Below are 22,316 nucleotides of genomic sequence, written 5' to 3' on the forward strand. Positions count from 1 at the left end.
ACACGGAATACCACGGAAATTAACATTTGCGTCAGGGACTGATCATAATCTTAACAGCTTTGGTGTAGTAGCGGGGTGTTGTTGTTCTTGGCTGGCTTCTCCACATAGCAGAGCAGCAAAGGCTATATTCTATTGGAATCCATAAAAGGACCCTATGAGGGCCCCCATGGCGACCGCGGCCATAAAGCATGTTCGGCTGTAGTGAAGCTGTCGATGACAGGAGGAGTAGACCAACCCAGGACCCCTTTACTTCCCCTGACCAACATTACCATCCACTTCCCTTTCCACACGCACCTTCTGTGTTCTCGTTCAGTCGCTCTTGGCCCTGTATAGTTTTCATTTAAATTGAATGCTGTAGTCTTTCTGTAAATAGAGTGCTGTTCATGACTCTTCATGCATTATTCCGATTTTTCTGTGCTGTCTCCTCACTGTATTGACAGGTCTCCAGTCAAATTGGACAACTGCATTACTACTTGTTAAAATCTATATAAAGACACGTTGAATGACATTTGGATTGCCGTTTACCTCACTACAGCAAAACAGGGAGCCGATAGTGAAAGTCAGCCTCCGGTATCTGTCTCAGTCAGTGTGGGACTATGGGGGAGGGGAATCAGAAGACGTGAAGGTTAAAGAGGACAAGGTTAGACAGCAGCGCTGCAGTAAGTGATTACATTAGATCCATCTCGCTGTCCTCACCCAGCACACACACACACACACACACACACTCGCTGAGTCTAAGTGTGTGTGTTAGTCTCCGTGTAGACTTTCCTGTGGACGAGCGGTGCCCAGGCGTCACCTTGGGGCAGTCAATGACTCTCTTTCAGCGGCTAATTACAGTTGCACCGCCGTAAAAACCCAGAGAGGTAATTTATATTAATTATACAGGAATGAGTATAATAGCCTGAAACGCCACAGCTTGACACACTGTACATAACACGCTGTAAAACAGTCACAGGCGTGTGGTGGGCAAGAGCCTTGTAATTGATCGATGCCATCTACGGTGAAAAGTAAGTGTCTCAGTGTGTGGTGTGTGTGTGTGTGTGTGTGAGAGAGAGTGTGTTTGAAGGACTGTATGTGTGTGTCGGGAGTGTATGACTAAGAGTCAATAAATTATAGTCATCTGCTAGCTTACAGAGTCTTTATGTCACATTGTGTGTGGCTGAGCTATATTCCTCTCAACAGCCTGTCCCAATCAGAGACACAAGGCTCTGGGAAAAAATACAAGGGTCTGAGTAGGTCTCATCATCTGCAATAAGCACATTTTCAGTAAAAAGGACATCATTATGTCTAGTTCAAGGCTTTTGAGGTCTCACTAGCAGGTCTGATGGAGCCCATTGTCCTATAAAACACTACATTGCTGCATGAGTGGCTTAGCTTGCAAACGTATGTCAATAACTCACTTTTTATTTCTACTTCTCAGATTGTTAGTGTTGGCGTGATCTGACTCTGACAGCTCCAGGACATTAACCCAATGTTCCCTTCATCTCTCTCTCTCCGTTGTGCATTAACTGTAGCAAGACATAGTTTCCGCCCTCGACGTGTCTGTACACACTGGCAAAGAGGGAAAATCTGTGATGGACTCCTATATAAATTATATATGATGGACTTAGGGAACGTCAATGTTTATAAGATTGATTAAAGCCTATAAACATGATGGACTTGAAGGAAAAATGTATCGCTAGATACTATTTGGGTAGTTTTATTTCCAGTCTCTCTTCTCTAGATAATTATGAGCGATTGGGGCTGTTTCCGACATAATAATGCACCCCAGAAGTTTATTTTTTATTTTCACTGTCTGATGTTAAATGTAATGGTCAGGTTATTTTTTTAGCAGTTCTGTGTCCTTTGTCTTCACCCGACTGCTTGGTCACACAAGTGCTGGGTAGATATTGTTGTTTTTGTGCACCAAGACCCAGCAATTTTCCTATTGGCCACAACTCCTTTGTCAAATTGTCTTAAAAGTGAGCTTTTTCTAAATTTGGGCAGTACTCGGTTTTATACTCTTGGGAGCTCACTAGTTGTTTAGTCTTTTTGAGATTGTGAAAGAATAATTTCTTCTGATGATTGAAAATCATTTTTTTTTCTTATTTTATTTCTTCCAAAATGACACTCAAAATCAATTATTGTATGTTTTTGTTTTATCTAGGGCAATATTATTACAACCCCGTTTCCAAAACAATTGGGACACTGCATAAAATGCAAATAACAACAGAATTCAATGATGTACAAATCATTTAATTAATCCCTACATTTCATTGAAAATAATACAAAGAAAACATCAAATGTTGAACCAGAGAAATGTTATTGTTTTTGGAAAAATACATGCCCATTTTGAATTTCATGCCAGCAATACGTTTAAAAAAAAAATTGGGACAGGGGCGTTTTCATTACTCTTTCTTGAAAGAATTTCAGCTGCTCAACAGTTCGGGGTCTCCTGTGTCTAATTTTTCATTTCATAAGGTGCCAAATGTTTTCAATGGGTGACAGGTCTGGACTGCAGGCAGGCCAGTATAGCATCTTTGGCATTATCTTGCTGAAATAAGCAAGGCCTTCCTAGAAAAAGACTGGATGACAGCATATGTTGATCTAAAACCTGTATATATTGTTCAGAATTAATGGTGCCTTCACAGAAGTGCAAGAAACCCATGCTATGTGCACTAATGCACCCCCATACCTTCACGGATCTTGGCTTTTGAACTGTGCGCTGATAACAAGCCACATGGTCCCTCTGCTCTTTAGTTCAGAGGACACGGCGTCCATGATTGAGTTTTAAATTGCATTTGTGGATGCAGTGACGTACTGTGTTCACAGACAATGGTTTTTGGAAGTGTTCCAGAGCCCATCCAGTGATTTCCACTACAGACTTGTGTCTGATTTTAATGCAGTGCCACCTGAGGGCCTGAGGATCATGGCCATCTAATATTGGTTTTCTCTTGCGTACAGAGATCTGAATCATTTAATGATATTATGTATTGCAGATGATGAGATCCCCAAACTCTTTGCAATTTTACGTTGAGAAACGTTATTCTTCAGTTGTTGCACTATTTGCCCACGCAGTCTTTCATATAGTGGTAAACCCCCTCCCCATCTCTGGGATGGTTTTTTAGTACCCAATCATGTTACTGACCTGTTGCCAATTAGTTGTGAGATGTTCCACCAAGTTATTTTTTTGTTTTGCACAACTTTTCCCGTCTTTTATTGTCCCAGCTTTTCTGAACTTGTTGATGGCATCAAATTCAAAGTTGGCATATATTTTTCAAGGAACAATAAAAAAAGTAAGTTTCAATATTTGATATGTTGTCTTTGTTTTATTTTCTATTGAATATATGATTTAAATTACAAATGTGCATCTTTGCATTCTGTTTTAATTTCCATTTTACACAGCATCCCAACTTTATATGGGTTGTATATACATTGCTTGCAAATATATAGCAGGGCCGTACATCCAAAAAATTACATTGAAATTCATAAAAGGTAAAGTTACCAGAAAATCAACATTTTGCAATGGTCATCACAGCATCTGGAATGCTGTGATCTTGAATCCCATTTAAAACCTGTAGTTTGAATTCTAGACAGCAGTCAGTAAGAGCAGACTGAAGGATCTCAAGATCCTAGAAATATTCTTTATGTAGGATGTTTTCTCCAGTCTCATAAAAAAATAGAGGAAAAGTCTCAGTGTTCTTGTTCTTGCAACGGGAGAGGGCACAAAGTACTGATTACAAAGGTGCAAATCATTTTGACAAATACATTTTACATCTTGTGAAGTTCCAGTACAGCTCATTACCAAAGTTTGTTTTACACAGATTTCTTTCCTCATCTTCAGCAAAGGTTCGATTTTTGCAGGTGGGTGTGTGCTTTCTCTTTAATTACAATCAGTATTTTGTACACAATGATATTGAACATTTTTTTTATGGCTGGTGTGAATAAGTTCTAGCCCTGGTCTACCTCTAATGGTAATGACCTCCTGGTGCATCAGACACACCGGGCTAGCCGTGTACAGCTGTGTCAGGTTTCCCTCAGGGAAACAGAAAGCATGAGTAATGCTGTGTAACATGGAGGGTGAAGGTGCGCTATGGACAAGAACCTCTCCAATACGGTTGTCGTTAAACATAATCGTGACAGACGACCGTGGTCATGCTACACAGAGCACACCGCAGTTAGCATTCAATAGTGTAAGGTCAGATTGAGGCGTGAGGTGTGTATCTACATTTGGGTCAACTTGCACCAAACAGACACGCAGGCGCGGCCTTGATATTCTATACATCCGATTGTTTAATCTATATTGATTTCCATTCTGAAAAGTTTTAAGGATGTTTTTTTTTGTGTCCGTAAATTAATACAACTGGGTATTGGTAGAGAAAAGCAGCCACTGAAAAGAATATAAATCACTTCTACTCTTGGAATAGACCACTCTGAGGTGTCTACATGATTTACTGCCTGATGTCACATCACTTTCTGTGGAGGGCATTTTTCATTTACATTAAACAATTGGTGTGAGTAGGGGCTAAGGGAGGGGCGGGGCTCTACAAAAGAGATGCCTATGAGCACACAATTCATCTCTCTACAGCTCAACTTGACAATGATTGGGCATGTGCAATGAAATTACCAAGAGAAAACATAAAAACATGTTTAAACATGACTCGTTTCTTTATTTTACAGGATTCCACAGCATGGAAGAACAGTACATTAATGCAAAATGCCTTAATAAAGACACATTGTGTTTGCCCAGGGACTTTTGATGCATTGACCAGAAGATGGAGCTATTGCTATTGCTGTGAGTGTGGCAACCAGTGTTCTGTGGAAAGCTTAACATGGGAACTCTGCAAACGGGGGATAATTATTGTTTAAGACAAGCGTCTCTTTATTGTATAGGGGATCCCTGAGTAATGACTCATGAAAGCCATTCATTAATATACACTGCTAAAAAAACATCAAGGGGAACACGTAATCATCACATTATAAGACACTTGACAGTTGCTCCCTCCTTATCCTTCCTGACTGATTCTTCTCTAGTTTTGCATTTAGCTAGTGTCCTTGTCACTACTGGTAGCATGAGGCTGTGCCTGCAGCCCATTCAGGTTGCACAGGTAGTCCAGCTCCTCCAGGATGGCACATCCATACGCGCCATCGCAAGGTATGCTTTGTTTCTTAATACAGTCTCAAGAGTATGGTGAAGATGCCAGGAGAAAGGCCATTACACGAGGAGACACGGACAGGACTGTAGAAGGGCATCAACCCAGCAGCAGGACCGGTATCTGCTACTTTGTGCGAGGAGGAACAGGAGGAGCACTGGCAGAGCCCTACAAAATGACCTCTAGTGGGCTACTGCTGTGCGTATTTCTTTTTATTATATTTTCAGAAACAGACTACATGAGGGTGGAATGAGGGCCTGACCTCCTCTTGTGGGATCTGTGCTCACAGCCCAGCCCAGCGCAGCTCGAATGGCATTACCCAGAGAGCACCAGAATTGGCAGGTCCCCCATTGGCACCCCATTCTCTTCACAAATGAGAGCTGGTTCACATGGAGCACGTGACAAATGTGAGTGTGGAGATGCTGTGGGGAATGTTATGCTGCCTACAAAATCATCCAGAATGACCAGTGTGGCAGTGGGTCGGTGATGGTCTGGGGAGGCATATCCTTGGAGGGTCGTACAGACCTCAAGTGCTAGCCAACGGTACCCTGACTGGTGTTAGGCACCAGGATGAAATCCTCAGACCCATCGTCAAACCTTACGCTGGTGCAGTGGGCCCTGGGTTCCTCCTGGTGCAGGACAATGCCCGGCCTCATGTGGCCAGAGTGTGTTGACGGTTCCTGGATGACGAAGGCAGTGATGCCTTTGACTGGCCCTCACATTCCCCAGACCTGAATCCAATTGAGAACCTCTGGGATGTTATGAATTGGCGCATCCGATGCCACCAAGTAGCGCCACAGTCTGTCCAGGAGCTCACTGATGCCCTGATCCAGGTCTGGGAGATCCCCCAGGACACCATCAGCCGTCTCATCAGGAGCATGCCCAGATGTTGTCAGGAGTGCATATAGGCATGTGGGGGCCATGTACACTACTGAGTCACATTATGAGTTGCTGTGATGAAATTCACACAAGTTGGAACAGCCTGTGATTTCAGTTGTTTACTTTGATTTTTCAGTGCACGTTGGAATCTAGTCCTCAATATGTTGGCAATTTTGGTTTCCATTGACCGTTATGTCATTTTGTTCTCAACGAATTACACAATATACAGTAAATTTTGATCTTTAATATATTTAATTTATCAAACCCCGATGCGTAATTTAAATGTTCACTTAATTTTTCTGAGCAGTGTATTTCAGTGCGAGAACACCACAAACATGAACATATCCAACAAATAAAAAAACTAAGTTGCAGCTCTGGTGTCCATAAATGTTTTTATTCAAAAGATTTAAATGCTTGAGTTCATCCAAGATAACGAAGGAACACACGTGACTTATAACAATGTTGCCTGACCTGATCAAAATGTCTATAACAGAATTATAAAGGAATTATTCACAGAGTCTGTACTCCCTGTACTATAGTTAAAACATGGAATAGCAATCAGAAGGCATGAATATGTCGAGTAAACGTGTCTGTGGAAGAAAATACAAACTATGTCGACGGAATGTCTAGACCGAGAGATGGAGAGAGGACTCGACAAACGATGCAACACGTTTCAACATGGGTGGGACTTCCAGCAGGTTAACCGTACAGGAAAGATCACATGGCTCAAGTGGGAATTCCACAAGGGGGATCAAACAACAAAACTGTACTTGGGAAGCAGAAAACACAGCACATATCAAGGTGGAGAATGTGCTGCCAATGCTCTCACAGATGCCATAATGAGACAGAGCTATGATGCCTACGGTATTAACACAAAAGCATCCAAATATCTCCCTCCCAGTTAGCTTCTTAACAACATATCAGAAGAAGTTTACACAGTAAAGACACACATATGATTGGTTCAGACCGACAGAACTCAGATATCCCTTGTTGGTCTTCAGCCCTGATTGGAGGAGTTGGAGGAATGGGAGGAGTCAGTACAGGGGAAGAGATGACATCACCGAGAGGAGCTGTTCTTAACGATGCTACAGCATTCGATGAGGGGAGCTGAACAGGGCGTTGATAGATCCTACCGGAGCAGAGACCATTTGATCTGTTCTTTGGCTGACTGCAGCACCTGTAGACGAAAACAGGCCTTATGAAACAGATCATAACAACAGAAGGAAAAACACAAAAACGTTTTTGTGTAATAATACCGCAACCTGCCTTTAGAAATGACATTTCCTGAATTAATCAGCATTAAAAACTAGGGGGCCTGAATCATGAATGCTGATTGCTGTGATGTGAGACCGTATCCAAAAGGTACTACACGACATCACTTTTTACTAGTCTAATTGCAATGGTAACTGGTTTATATTCGCAATAAGGCATCTCGCAAAAAGGCAATATACCACGGCCAAGCCTGTGTCCAGGCACTCTGCGGTGTCGTGCCTATGAACATCTTCCAGCCATGGTATATTCGCCATTCACCACGCCCCCTAGTGCCATATTGGTTAAATATACCACCTTGATACACAGACAAAAGATACTCTGACCTTCTTAACATAGCGTAGGGAGACTATGTGAGTCACACACACAGAACAAGGATTTACCAATAACAAAAAGAAAGTTTCACAAAGGCTGAAGATGAGTAATGCCAAGTAAGGCAAATATGCGGAAATAAATTAATCATCTTAATTTGATGAAGAAAGGGAGAGCCATAACAATAAAGCATGAGGAAGAGTGCTGGCCATTAATCAGTAGACAGAACGACAGAGATAAGGGATGGAGAGAGTGAGAGAGAGTATAGAAAGAAAAGACCGAGGGGGTGGAATGGCAAGGCGGCAGCCTGTCACAGGCCTCTTAAATGAGAACATTAATCAGGACAGGAACGGAGCTCAGCTCAAACGCAACACACAAACACGCGCACACGCACACACACACACACACATGCCAATAATTAGCAATCAAGTGCTTTATATGCGCATGGAATACAGTGCTTCCATTTAACTGGCATATGGGCGCAGACACACCGTAAAAGGGAACCACTCCCACTGTTAACATGGCCATTACGTTTTTACAATCAACTCTTCATACTGTATGTTTTTCATATTAATTGCATTCTCTGTACCGGCCGGCCCACAACACCCCTTTTTAGGCAAAATGTTTGCCTTCAGGACATACCAATGTCAATAACTGTATAACATAAATTTTTTAAAGAGAGGTAATAGAGAAATAAAATGAAAAATCACTAATATGGGCCAGCAATCGTACCGGTCAATTATGGACATCAATGTAATAATATTCCGTCAGAATAGGTGTTCAATATGCTGCAGTATTTTCTTTTTTATAATGTATTTTTTTGGTCATGTGTCCATTGTTTTTTGCAATTTTGTTTCTCTCTGTTACAGTTTTGTTGATCTAATTGATCTAGAGTCTATTTTATTACATTCATATCCAGGCATTGTGTAATTCTTTTTGGTGTGTCTTTTGTTTTTAGTATATATAGAAATATAACATGGAGAGTCAATAAACGCAATGGAGAACCAGCCACAATAGACTAACCTGGGTGACAGTCTGCTCGGAGTAAGGCACATCTTCGCCCTGTTGGAAAGAACACACAACAGAAACCATACTTAAACACTTTCATTAGTTTCCACCAAGCGATGACTAATTGTATCATTATACAGCACCGGAAAAAAAATGAAGAGACCACTCCACCTTCTTCTTTCCTTTCCAAAAAAGTTGAAAAGGAAGATTTTGAGTGAAGGGCGAACAGAAGCGTTACAATTATGAGACCACTGCAAATTGAACACGTCTATTTCTCACTCAAAACTTTACTTTTCAACTTTTTTGGTCCCTTCATTTTTTCCGGAGCTGTATTACCAGGTAGTTATGCTAAGAACACACTTATTCAGAGCAGCCTGGGAGTACTTACGGTTAACCAACTCGCTCACGGACAGAATTTTTTTTTTTCACCTTGTCTGCTCAGGGGTTGGAACCAGCAACCCTGAGTTTACTGGCCAACTGCTCGAGACCACTAAGTTACCCTGCCGACGCTCCCACTGTAAAGGGAGGGGGGAGACTCACCCTCAGAGCCACGCGGTGAACCACTTGCTGAGGATCACTCTCCAGAATCACCCTGTACAACACAGCAGAGAGGAAAGCATGTTGTCACTGAAACGCTGTAAAAAGACAGATGGCCACAGGCCCGACCGTCTTATGACTGTGATTCACCGAGACCACTTAACCGTGGTGATTGGTTTGGTCTGCTGGAAATAAGCAATGCTAATTCATTTGGAGACAACATTCAATCTTAAATCCAGCAAAAAAAGAGTGACATGTGGAACTCACCCGCCATCGACTATTTCATCTACAGCCAGGAAGAGACCTTCCATGTTCTCCAGTAGAGCCCTCCGCTCAACATTCTTCCTAAACCGACATGCGACAACTTTTATTAACAACCTGCCTTTAGATGAATGATGTCAGAGTGTGGTGTAATCTTCAGGGTCCTACCTTAACATTTGGCTGAGTGAGTCAAATAGACAGTTTAGAACGGCCATTAGCATCAACTGTTGAAGGGAAACGAAACGCAGAAATCAAAATGAACGAAACACACGGTTATGACGCACCTTATGAGGTTTCAAATCACGTTTTTAGCATCGATATGATTACCTCATTTTCGTGTGAGCTTCCAATGACATAGAAGAAGAGATCAATGTTGCTCTTGTAGACAACTGTGAGTCCCTCTAGCAAAGCAATCTCACCTGAATTGGAGCATGAACATGACAATGAGCCATAACAGAGTTAGCAGAGCTCTCTGACCGGGCTAGGTATCTGTGAGTACAGTGAATATAGCGTAAGTATTTACCCCCCCCAAGGGACTTTTTGAGATTGTGTTGTTATAACCTGGAACTGAAATGGATTAAATTGGGATTGTCTGTCACTTGTCTACACAAAGCATTACATAATTGTCAGTGATGGGTGGGAAATGCATATTATCCTTTTTATCGTAGAACTGATTTAGTTTAATATATTCCACTTATGTGAAAATAGTGGCACTAGCTCTGAGATTAAACACCTGTTTCTGGAAGATCCCTGAGTATATGGCAGAGAACACATCCAAACCACCACACCAAGAAGACAAGGGGTGTTCAAAATACATCTGTCATGGGAAAGCACCCAGCCAGACTTGAGCTATAAAAAAAATATCCCCAAATTAGAAACTCTGAAGCGCAGGTTTAAATCTAGACTTGAAAAATATAAAGAATATCTCATAACGTTAATCTGCTTAGGTAAGACCATCCACTGAAACTGAGCGATTGGGCAACAAGGTTGGTGGTCAGAGACGTCACCAATAAGCCAATGGTAACTCTGAAGGAGCTACAGAGTCCTACTGCCAGGCTGGGAGAAACTGTCCATATGTTAACTATTACCAGGGTACTCCACAAAGCTGCCCCATAAGAAACCCTTTCTAGCAGGAGAATCCCTTTCTGGAAGTCCATCAAATCCCATTTGGATGGGATGTGGAATATACATCAAAGATGTGTCAAAGGGCTATTTTATTGGGTGAGACCCAAAATAAACTGTTTAGCATAAATGCTGAACACTGTCTGGCACAAAACCAACACCATTCACACTCCTGAGAACATAGTGGAGCGAGTAAAGTTGTAAGGATCAAGAGTAAGATGGATGGATCTAAATACATGAAAATCCTGTTAAAAACCCAAAAGAGGCCGTAGACTGAAGAGGACGTTCACCTTTCAGCACGACAATGATCCCAAACACACAGAAACTGAGTGTCCTAGAATGGTCCAGTCAAACCCTACACTATTCCAATTCAAACTGGGTAGACACTTACACAAAAGGACTTGCAACTGTAATTACTGGCTAAGGGTCTTTGAATTATTGTCTCTGGGGGGTTGGTTGCATAAGTATCTTATTCATCCAACCAACTTTTTTTCTTTTTTATAATTACCTTTTGTTTCGTGTTCATCTCAAATTCCATCAGTTTTTATTCCAGATTATAACACAACCATATTTGAAATTGTCCCTTTTGGGGTGAACATGTATGATATCCAGTGTGTGTTTGTGTGTGTGTACAGGTATAACTATACTTCTGGTGACATGAAATATATATATATATATATATATAAAAAAATACAAGGACAAGCTGACCTTTTGTGGACACGTTGCCAGTTCATAAGAAGGTCAGCTATATTTTACAGTTGGGTTTAGGGTTATGGCTGGGTTTATTGGGATAGCACATCTTTATTTAGAATGTGAATAATATTAAGTATAGTAAGGTGTGAAGTGTGTGTGTGGGTTCAAATGTCATACTGTCAGTCCGGTGTGTCTTGCTAAAGATGTTCTTCTCAAAAGCTTTCTGTTCCTTGACTGAAGGGTATGTATCATCATAGTACTGCAAATAAAGCATTAACAAAGCATTAATAAAACATAACTGTATGTGGTAGAGGGGAAACTACACATATTTGTAATGTTAATAAAACATTTCCAATTTCAGCCAAATTTCCTGTATAAGTTACATTCTACAGTTTGTACGTAGGTCCTTAACGACTGGGCGCACGTTTTTATTCTAGCCCTGTACTAAACACCTGACTATGTAGAGTTGTAGCTTACTACTACACTCTCATCTAAGTCTTACTTTAGCGTAGAGTCGTTCTCCATCATTATCCAGAATGAGGACTGCTTTCACAGTGTACAAAGACGGTTCCTGCTGGGCAGATACACAAACATGAGTCATGTTATGACTGACTACTTTAGTTACACATCATCAGTAACAGCTAACCAGGTAGCTAGCTAGCTAATTACCCAAAAGAAGGACATATGAGAAACCTCTCATATTAACACTGATACACTCGTAAAAAGCATTATAAACAGTGGTACCGTAGTAAATAAACTAACGTTACTGTTCTAACTACTGAATGTTGCCTGTTGGGTAGTTAACTAAACAGCAATTGAATTGGCCAGCTAGCGTTACCTTGTACTAGCTAACCGCTTTTACTAGCTAAATGCTTTTTCCCAATTCCCAACAACCACCAATCACTGTCAATTTTACTACTCTACAACTAGAGTAGTAAAATTCCAATAAACATCAGGAAATAAAACAACGACGTTTTTTAAAAAACATCAACATTACCAGCATTAAAGTATCCATTTTCATTGAAAGGTAAATTGAGCTAGCTAGCAAAACAAAACTCCCTAGTTAGCTAGTAGCTAGCTAATGTCCTAATGTAGCAGGCGTTCCCATACATCTCTAGCCTTTCCCAATTGGTTGATATTTTGCGTCAATCAGAACTCTCAGCTATGACACGGGCCAGTATTAAAGGTGCAAGCCGGTTTGTTCAAAGATATTTATAACGAAACTTCTTATTCTGTCTTTTGTAACAAAATGTACATGGCATTTACCAGCGAGTCCAGACCAGTCTTATTGGTTGCACAAATGTAACGTTATTTTCCTCTAGCAGAAAATAAAATAGTTTGGCTACCTGCAAATATAATTAATTTAACAGGCTTTGTGTGGCAGTATCAGTATCAATAGCATGGTCCAGAGTTTGAAAATGGAGGAGCACACTTGGTCCATGTAACGCTTATCAGTATATTAATCTAATTAATATCCGTAAATAGAACATTTACAAAATGGGTTCAAATTCTGTCAAGACAATTGAAAATTGGGTTTATGGACTCATTATTTAAATATTCTGATTTAGGTTTATTGACTGAAAATAAAGAAATGGATTATTGGCCTTGGAGGCTAAACTGGATCATGTTCTTATTTCCTCCTCAGATGAGCTGAGGCGTGGGATTGAACGCTTCTGTTCCTCACACAAAACTTTCCTTTCCAACTTTTTGGAAAGAAAAGAAAAAGGTGCAGTGGTCTCTTAATTTTTTCTAGAGCTGTATGTTTTGGGTGACATATCTTTGACCAAAGGTCATGCTCTTTAACTACACCAGTGCTAATATTAGGTTTTACATCACTGTATAATATTAGACATGCTAGAACTACAATAATGGCGGTAGGCCAAGGGTATTCCTCTCAAGCTGTAGCTCCTCTGATCTTCCCTTTGACTCCAAAGTCTGCCTGAGTTTTACAAAAACATTTTTTAAAGGATCCTCCCACATTAAACCAACCTAATTATCCTGGTTGTTTCTTCTGGGAAGTATCAATCTGGAAACCCATACTACTGATGGGGCTTTCCCCTCTGTATTCCCGATCCATTCCGAATGACATCAGTGTTTACACATCAACCTCTATTTTGGTTATCATTTATGTCTGTAAATGCAAACAATGATTCTGATTTTGTATTCAGGGAAAAGGTACAATGAAAAGGCACCAAGACGTTGACCTTTTTGTGCGCATGGAATGCATGCTTCCAACTGTAAATGTGAAATTATATTTTAGATTAATTCTAAAGCCGGCATTATATGATTTAAAAAAAATTCACTTGCAACAGTACTGTGGCTAACCGACACATTTTGCAATGCAGCAATGGGTTTTCACAATTTTACCACTAAATATTTCGAAATGACCCCTTGATGTCTGAGAGGAAACAAAATATGTAGAGTCTTGAGCATACACTTTAAAGGTTGAATGTTTCTCTGCAGAATGTAGGCATGCCATATATTGCTTTTAGTAGCAGTATACAAACGCTTCTGAAAGTATTCCCCAGCTATACCATCATTGCCTGTTTTGTTTTTTTTACAATATAGCCTATTGTTGTTTTAACTACAACAGCAGTGACTGTTACTAATTATGTCTAATCCAATATGTTATTTATAACACACTGTTACACAAGATCGGAAAATTGGTTTTCCTTTCTACTCAACAGTAATTTACCTAAAATAAAGTTAACAGAGAGCCAAGAGAAACTTTGTGACATACCCACTGGTATTGAAAGGAAACAAAGAAGAGATAACAATATTACTCTGTAGAGGGAGATGAAGGAGAATGTTGATGGCCAAACATATGACATGTGCACTGTAGAGTCTGTTTCTTGGGGGACACAAGGTCAGACTCCTTAGAGTTGACTCGTTAGAGCGGATTCCCGAAGCCTAGATGACGAAGAGCTGATTCCTAAGGGCTTGAAAAGTAATTATTGATCTGAAATGGTGTAAAAGATAAAAACAGGAGCAGTTGGAAAATAATAACTTTCTCTGTGATAGTAGATAAAAAAATCCCAGAACATAACATCTACACTATACTAAATGTGCTTATATATCTGTGTTCCAAAACAACTATTTATGTAAAATGGCCTGCTTCAATATATTATATTTTTAAATGACCTATCGATTAGTGTAAAGAGGGAATGAAAAAACAACTGTGTTGTGTTGCAGATCAAGACGATACCTGACGATTTCAGTTGTCACTGTGCTGACACCTCCTCCCTCCTTCTGACCTGGTCTAAATTTAAATCGACTCTGGACTCAGCCCACATGCATTTATTCATTATTCCAATTGGACTCTTAATATTTCACCCGGCACAGCCAGAAGAGGACTAGTCAGCCCTCAGGGCCTGGGTCCTCTCTAAGTTTCTTCCTAAATTTCGGCCTTCTTAGGGAGTTTTTCCCAGCCACTGAAATTCAACACTACTGTTGTTTGCTCCTTGGGGTTTAAGGCCGGGTGTTTTTGTAAAACCACTTTGTGACAACGGCTGTTATAAAAAGGGCTTTATGAATACATTTTATTGATTGATTGACTGGAAGCTGGGGATGGTTAGACGGAAATGATAGTATGTGTCAGATTGGAAATGTAGCCAGGAGACCGGGATTTACAACAATACTCTTACCATGGGATCTTGAGTGACCCCAAAGAATCAGGACAGCCATTTAACATCCCATCCACCATTCATTGGGATTCCACAAGACCAGAGAGAAGAGTGCCTCCAATTGACCCTCCAACACCGCTTCTAGCAGCATCTGGTTTCCGAACCGGGATTTGCTTCAGAGGCAGGCCCTCTATCCACAGTGACAATAGTGATTAGTGGATTTGTTTTCTCGATCTTCAGGTTAACCAGCAATCATACAACACATAAAACATTGAAATCCGCACAAAGTTTCCATATAAATCACAGGGGCAGAGGAATTGTTGATAGGCAGCAGATGCCAGGTTTACTGCGAATGACATAAATGTCGAAAAACATGATAAATGCTGCTAAATTACCTCCCCAATTGATCTTGTTCACATGGATAATAACAATGATTCTACCTATACCGTCTTACAGCAACACAATGCAATAAATAATTGCCGTATTGTTTTCAAGTGAGTACAATCAAGTACCATTTCACTTAAGGCTATAAATGTAACCTGAACTGGATATGTAGTTTTGCTAATGATATAATAAGCCCTGTTTTATTTTATTTATTCCATTTGGAACAGTTGTGGTTCAACTCAACAGATTAGTATGCCTGTAAAGGCACAGTAGTAGGTTGTAGTTTAGCTCCTGATACTGATGTACTGTCTGTTGTGAATCATAATTCTCCCAAGTCATTTGGCAGCATAAGCCTAGGCTCCAAGCAGGCACAGAGTGAATGCATTCTCTTCTGCCTCATTTCCAATCCATGTGGCTATTCCTTGACCTAGAACCTATAGATTCAACATGGTGAAATAAATTGTAATATGTTAATATAATTACGAAAAGAGCGAAAGAACCAGCACCTTAGGCAGATGGACCGCCCTATGCACAATATGACACTTCGATATAGGCTAGCCTCCCAACACCCCCAAACTTTATGCTCATCGTGTTTCTGCAGAATACAATCTTTTGCATTGACCAATAATCGTTTCACCTGGCAAACAACAAATGAGGAACTTGATCCTGCAGTGTCATTGCTTCATTGGTAATGTCTCAATATCACCAATGATAAGATGTACAGATTAAAGGCTACATTGTGATATTTCACAAGACCATGTCACCTCTTCAGACCTCACATTTTGGAAAAACTATACTACCGTTCAAATGTTTGGGATCACTTCGAAATGTCCTTGTTTTCCATGAACATGAAATTAGTTTGATTAGGAAAAATAGAAAAATGGTTAGGAAATATACTCACTGACAAGGTTAGAAATAATGATTTTTTTTATTGAAATAATAATTGTGTCCTTCAAACTTGCAGCAATTACAACCTTGCAGACCTTTGGAATTCTAGCTGTCAATTTTTTCAGGTCATCATCATTTTATTTTCCAATCTTCCTCTGTCCAGTGTCTGTTTTCTTTTGCCCATCTTAATCTTTTCTTTTCATTGGCCAGTGCTAATTGACGTTGAAAGTAACGTCACTGTTGACATCGAAACTGTTTAATGAAGCAGCCAGTTGAGGACCTGTGAGGCACCTGTTTCTCAAACTAGACACTCAATTGTATTTGTCCTTTCGCTCAGTTGTGCACCAAGTCCTCCCACTCCTCTTTCGATTCAGGATTAGAGCCAGTTGGCGCTGTTCTATGAAGGGACTAGTACACAGCATTGTACAAGATCTTCAGTGTCTTGGCAGTTTCTGGCATGGAATAGACTTTATTTCTCAGAATAAGAATGGACTGACAAGTTTCAGAAAAAAAGTTCTTGGTTTCTGGTCATTTTGAACCTGTTATCGAAATCACAATTGCTAATGCTCCAGATACTAAACAAGCAAAGCAAAGAAGGCCAGTTTTATTGCTTCTTTAATCAGCATGACAGTTTTCAGGGCTGCTAACATAATTGCAAAAGGGTTTTCTAATGATCAATTATCCTTTTAAAATGATAAACTTGGATTAGCAAACACAACGTGAGATTGCAATAAAGGACTGATGGTTGCTGATAATGGGCCCCTGTATGCTTACTATGGATATATAAAGTCTACACTCCCCTGTTAAAATGCCAGGTTTTTGTGATGTAAAAGAATGAGATAAATCATGTCAGAACTTTTCCCACCTTTAATGTGACCCATAACGTGAACAATTCAATTGAAAAACAAACTGAAATCTTTGAGGGGGGAAAATGAAAAATAAAAAACCTCACAATAACCTGGTTGCATAAGCTTACACACCCTTAAACTAATACTTTGTTCAAGCACCTTTTGATTTTATTACAGCACTCAGTCTTTTTGGGTAGGAGTCTATTAGCATGGCACATCTTGCCCACTCTTCTTTGCAAAAGCACTCCAAATCTGTCAGATTGCGAGGACATCTCCTACGCACAACCCTCTTCAGATCACCCCACAGATGTTCAATTGGATTCAGGTCTGGGCTCTGGCTGGGCCATTCCAAAACATTAATCTTCTTCTGATGAAGCCATGCATTTGTGGATTTGGATGTGTGCTTTGCGCCGTTGTTGTGCTGAAAGGTGAACTTCCTCTTCATCTTCAGCTTTCTAATGGATGACTGAAGGTTTTTTGCCAAAATTGCCTGGTATTTGGAACTGTTCATAATTCTCTCCACCCTGACTAAGGCCCCCGGTTCCAGCTGAAGAAAAACAGCCCCAAAGCATGATGCTGCCACCCCCATGCTTCAGTGTGGGTATGGTTTTCTTTGAGTGATTTGCAGTTTTGTTCTTGCGCCAAACATACCTTTTGGAATTATGGCCAAAAAGCTAAACCTTGGTTTCATCAGGCCATAACACATTTTCCCACATGCTTTTGAGGGACTTGTTGTTTGTTTTGGCAAACTTCAGCCGGGCTTGAATGTTTTTCTTTGTAAGAAAAGGCTTCCGTCTTGCCACCCCACCCCAAAGCCCATTCATATGAAGAATACAGGAGATTGTTGTCACATGTAGCACACTGCCAGTACTTTCCAGAAATTCCTGCAGTTCCTTTAATGTTGCTGTATGCCTCTTGGAAGCCTCCCTGACCAGTTTTCTTCTTGTCTTTTCATCAATTTTGGAGGGACATCCAGGTCTTGGTAATCTCTCTGTTGTGCCATATTTTCTCCACTTGATGATGTTTGTCATCACTGTTTTCCATGGTTATATATAATGCTTTGTACCCCTCTCCTGACTGATATCTTTCAACAATGATATCCCTCTGATGCTTTGAAAGCTCTCTGCGGACCATGGCTTTTGCTCTGAGATGCAACTGAGGACATGTCAGGAAAATCCTACTAGAACAGCTGAACTTCATTTGTGATTAATCAGAGTCACTTTAAATGATGGCAGGTGTGTAATGATTTCAATTTGACATGAGTTTGAATGTGATTGGTTAATTCTAAACACAACCACATCCCCAGGTATAAAAGGGTGTGCACACTTATGCAACCAGGTTATTGTACGGTTTTTATTTTTCATTTCAGTTTATTTTTCAATTGAATTGTTAACAATATAGGTCACATTAAAAGTGTAAAAAGTTCTGAAATTATTTCTCTTTGTCGCATTCTTTTACTTCACAAAAACCAGGGGTGTGTAGACTTTTTATTTCCACTGTATGTAGATATTTCATAAAAAATCAGCTGTTTCCAGGCACAATAGTCAGTTACAACATTAACTGACTATTGTACATTAATGTCTACACTGCATTTCTGATCAATTTGATATTATTTTACTGGCCAAAAAAAGGCTTTTCTTGTGAAAACAAGACATTTCTAAGGCACCCCAAACCTTTGAATATTAGTGTATGTTTATATGACTTAAAACAATAGACATCACATTTATCACGCAGTATGACTAGAATGTGTATTGTTGTAGTTTTTGAGTAATCGGTTTCTGTGTGTGTGTGTGTGTGTGTGTGTGTGCTTGGTTGGGTGTATGTGTATGTGTGGACGCAGAAACCAAGAGAGTGAAGACAGAGGAGGGCAGGGGGAATGGTGGGTGGCGGAAGCTCTGCTGCTTGCTGATAAAAGCAGCATTGGGTGCTTATGAAGGGAGCTGGTAACTGCTGTGGTTTCTGATGTGAGATGGGGAGAAAGGAGCAGCCCATGCTATCATATTTTCCCTTCATTCTCCCTGCCTTGTACTGTCCATTGCACAATGCTGGCTGATGTCTTCTGTCCACTGTCACCACGAGTTTGGCATTTACTGAACACACAATAATACTTTTGCATTTGGGCTTTATCCTCTAATCCCGAGTTATCCTCTTAAAGGTTTTGATAATTCAAAGTGTACAGTAACGTTAGATAATCATGCTGCATATTTCTTGGAAAAAAACAACTATTTGACTTATCCGCAATTCATAGGGATGGAAATGCTTCACTACATCTACATACACCAACCAATCAAAAGAAACCACTCACATGAATTTGCCTTTCTTGTAGCTTCTTGATGAATATTTCACGTTGCATACTCTTTTTTTTGTTCTACGCTTGCACAAGCACACAAAAGCGCATACTGTCTGGTACGGGAGAACCCAGGCCATGTAAATCTGGAACAGTAAGTGCCCTGTCTTGCTAGATTTCTATGAAATAAAAACAAAATAATGACTTAACAATAAAAAGTAGCCTCTTCGCAGAATATTTTATTAGATATGCTAAAATAACATATGGCATTTGTGGGGAACAATAGGAAGTTTCGGGTGCATTGTGATCATAGAAATGTGTGGCCAACGTCAAAACTGCTGCCTCCGGGGCATGTGTACTGCAGCAGCATGGCTTCAAATGCGAAAACAAAAACAAAAGATTCCAGGTAAATGTGAAAGAATGCACGCGCTTCAGCAGGTGACAGGTGGGGGGGTGGAGTTTAGTGTGCATTCATAAGTAGCGACTAGGAGATGGCGACCACACACACAAACAGGGAACTAAAATTCATAGGGGCAGCCTGAAAAAGTAGCTGAATTTGCAGTTAGACTCTCACCGACTAAAGTCTCATATGTGTTTGTCTGAAGCATCAATATTGTGATGTTTTGCTCCCTATCCAAAACAGCTGGGAATATGTACCTAGGATTTTCAACATTATTCTTCCTGATATCCCAGGAACTGGAATTGGCTGATGAGTCGCGTTCAACTGACGGCATAAAAACGACGAAATTCTTCAATGGCAATGTTCTTGCCCTCACAGACTCCATAATACATATGTATTGTATAGGGATGCGTCTTCTAACCTTCTCAATGCCCCCTGAGCATGTGCATAATGTCCTGTGTCTGTATGTCATAGCTGTACTTACAAGAGTGCCCTGTCTCCAATGCCATTTGGGGGAAGAGTCACTAGCTTGTTGCCTCTCCGTTGTGCCCATCGTGCAATTGGAGTGAAGTCTGCTGGCAATCCTAGGCCCTCATTTCAGGGTGGTTGCAGTTGGTTGGTGTCACTTTGGTTGATGCTTGGCAGTGTGGGTGGATTGACTTCCAGCCTGATGGGCCCTGTCCGGGGCCTCGACTGTAAATCCTTGTAAATCTAAGGAATGCACTCTCTAAATATTCCTTGTCTCCTGCTTCGTTTAAACTTAGGAGGACATGAGGTCTTGGCCAACACCTCCGGAGTAACCAGGCTTGAAAGACTCATTGCTGTCCCTTTCCAAAGTCCTCCTGGTTGTGTTGCAGATCAAGACGATACCTGATGATTCCAGCTGCCACTCTGCTAACACCCCCCCCCCCCCCTCCCGGTTGTCCCTGTCCTTGTCCATCTGGTCATGCTTCTGACCTCGATTAGGTTTTACAAACTCGGGACACAGCACAGATGCATTTATTAATTATTACAACTTGTTCACCAGGAACAGCCAGAAGAGGACTATCACCCCTTAAAGCCTGATTCCTCTCTTGGATTCTTCCAAAATTTCTGCTGGCCCCTTGGGGTTTTTGAGTGTTTTTGTATAAGCACTTTGGGACAACTGCATATGTAAAAAGGGCTTTATGAATACATTTTTTGACTTTCTTTACATGTTTTTATATATGTATGTTGAACAGTATTGTCATTTCTATTGGTCTCTGAAAAGTATTGCTGAATGCTTTATATAACATTCACCTTAAATCTTGGGGACCAGTTTCTGTTCTTTCATATTTGCATTCCGAGAAATATATCAGAAACCATGGCCATACCATAGAAGTCTGGCATATTCTAAATTAACCTGATTGGCCAGTGCTTCAAAATGCTACATTTGCATGGACACACCCCTCACCAAATTGATCTAAAATCATGAACTTTGGTATATTTGTACCTTCCTTTACAAGGAACACATTTGCCTCAAGAACACATAATGTCTGTCAGGATGGTTTTCCATCTTTTAAAAAAAAGAAAATCTTCTTCTCTGCCAATTAATTATCAGTCTGCAACTAATATGCAACCTCCATCGAAAGAGACTGCACAGCAAAATCATTTTGAATGGCTATATTCTATTGCTATTGACCAATAAACCTTCATCAAGGCATGGTGTGGAACCCAGCTGCAAAGAAATAAGAAAAGGATATTCATAACAACATTAATCAAGGCATGGTGGGGAACACAGATGCAAAGAAATAAGACAAGAATATTCATAATTGTAAATATGTGTACAAATGTTACAAACCCACTCAAGCCTCAACATATTCAATAACATTCATATCGACAACACAGTGACACTGGAATGCACACAAATATCTTCAGATCTGTTTTATTCAGTGATGAAATGTGGCACACATGCTCAGGGATGTGAGTCTTGCTAACCCACGCCATGTCTAGAAATGGCATTGTTCTGAGGCCCATTTTCTGTAGACCATGAGAATACAGGGTTAGATGTGATCAGTGGGCAGGGAGCAATGCTAAATGCTGAAGGCGCAAGGTTATGACACTTAAAGGGAACTTGGTCCCAGGGTAAAAGGGGACAGGGATCACAACTGAAATATAATGTAGAATTTAGGGGACTGTTCTCAGAGATTATGTGCAAATTACAGAAATGGACAAGAGACACTTGAACACAGAAACATTTTGAAAAGAACATGCCAAAAGATTTCACTGACCAATTGCAGTAAACAACCAGCCATAGAAAGTGGGCGTTGAGCTGGGAACTGCAGCCAGCGTGAAAACCACTATGGTCAGGGTAATAACAGCCTGCTTTCTGGCGTCCTCTGGGAGGTGGGTGAGTAGGGGGCTGGGTGCTAGGATCTTGGGAAGTCCCTTCTCTGATTCCTGGTAGACACCCACCTCTCTGTCAACCACCCACTGTTTATCATGTTTCTAGAACACTGCAACAACATCATCACAGCTGCGGCTATGATCCGACTCTTTAGAACCTTGTAACAACATTAGCAAAACCTGTGGCTGGAACCTGACTCTTGTGTATGTACAGTTACTAGTAATTATCTTCCTTGGTGTTATTGTGTATGTTACCAGAAATGATATTCCTTGGTGGTTGATAAATAATAGTGTCAGGAGCATGGGACT

At 40.5% G+C, this 22,316-nt stretch overlaps 1 protein-coding gene across 2 annotated transcripts; it reads right to left on the reverse strand.

The window, feature by feature from the left end:
- Window positions 1–6,384: 6,384 nt before the first annotated feature.
- Window positions 6,385–12,334, reverse strand: copz1 (COPI coat complex subunit zeta 1). 2 transcript variants are annotated; one of them, XM_010875256.4, is made up of 9 exons: window positions 12,211–12,334; window positions 11,716–11,787; window positions 11,391–11,472; window positions 9,726–9,817; window positions 9,567–9,622; window positions 9,405–9,482; window positions 9,141–9,192; window positions 8,616–8,654; window positions 6,385–7,188 (listed from the first exon to the last, which is right to left on the reverse strand). In XM_010875256.4, exons 1-9 carry the CDS (start codon window positions 12,232–12,234, stop codon window positions 7,141–7,143), a joined length of 543 nt encoding a protein of 180 aa, XP_010873558.1. In that variant the 5' UTR covers window positions 12,235–12,334; the 3' UTR covers window positions 6,385–7,140.
- Between the last annotated feature and the right edge of the window lie 9,982 nt (window positions 12,335–22,316).

The sequence above is a fragment of the Esox lucius genome, chromosome 12 (assembly GCF_011004845.1).
Source record: "Esox lucius isolate fEsoLuc1 chromosome 12, fEsoLuc1.pri, whole genome shotgun sequence".
Taxonomy (NCBI): domain Eukaryota; kingdom Metazoa; phylum Chordata; class Actinopteri; order Esociformes; family Esocidae; genus Esox; species Esox lucius.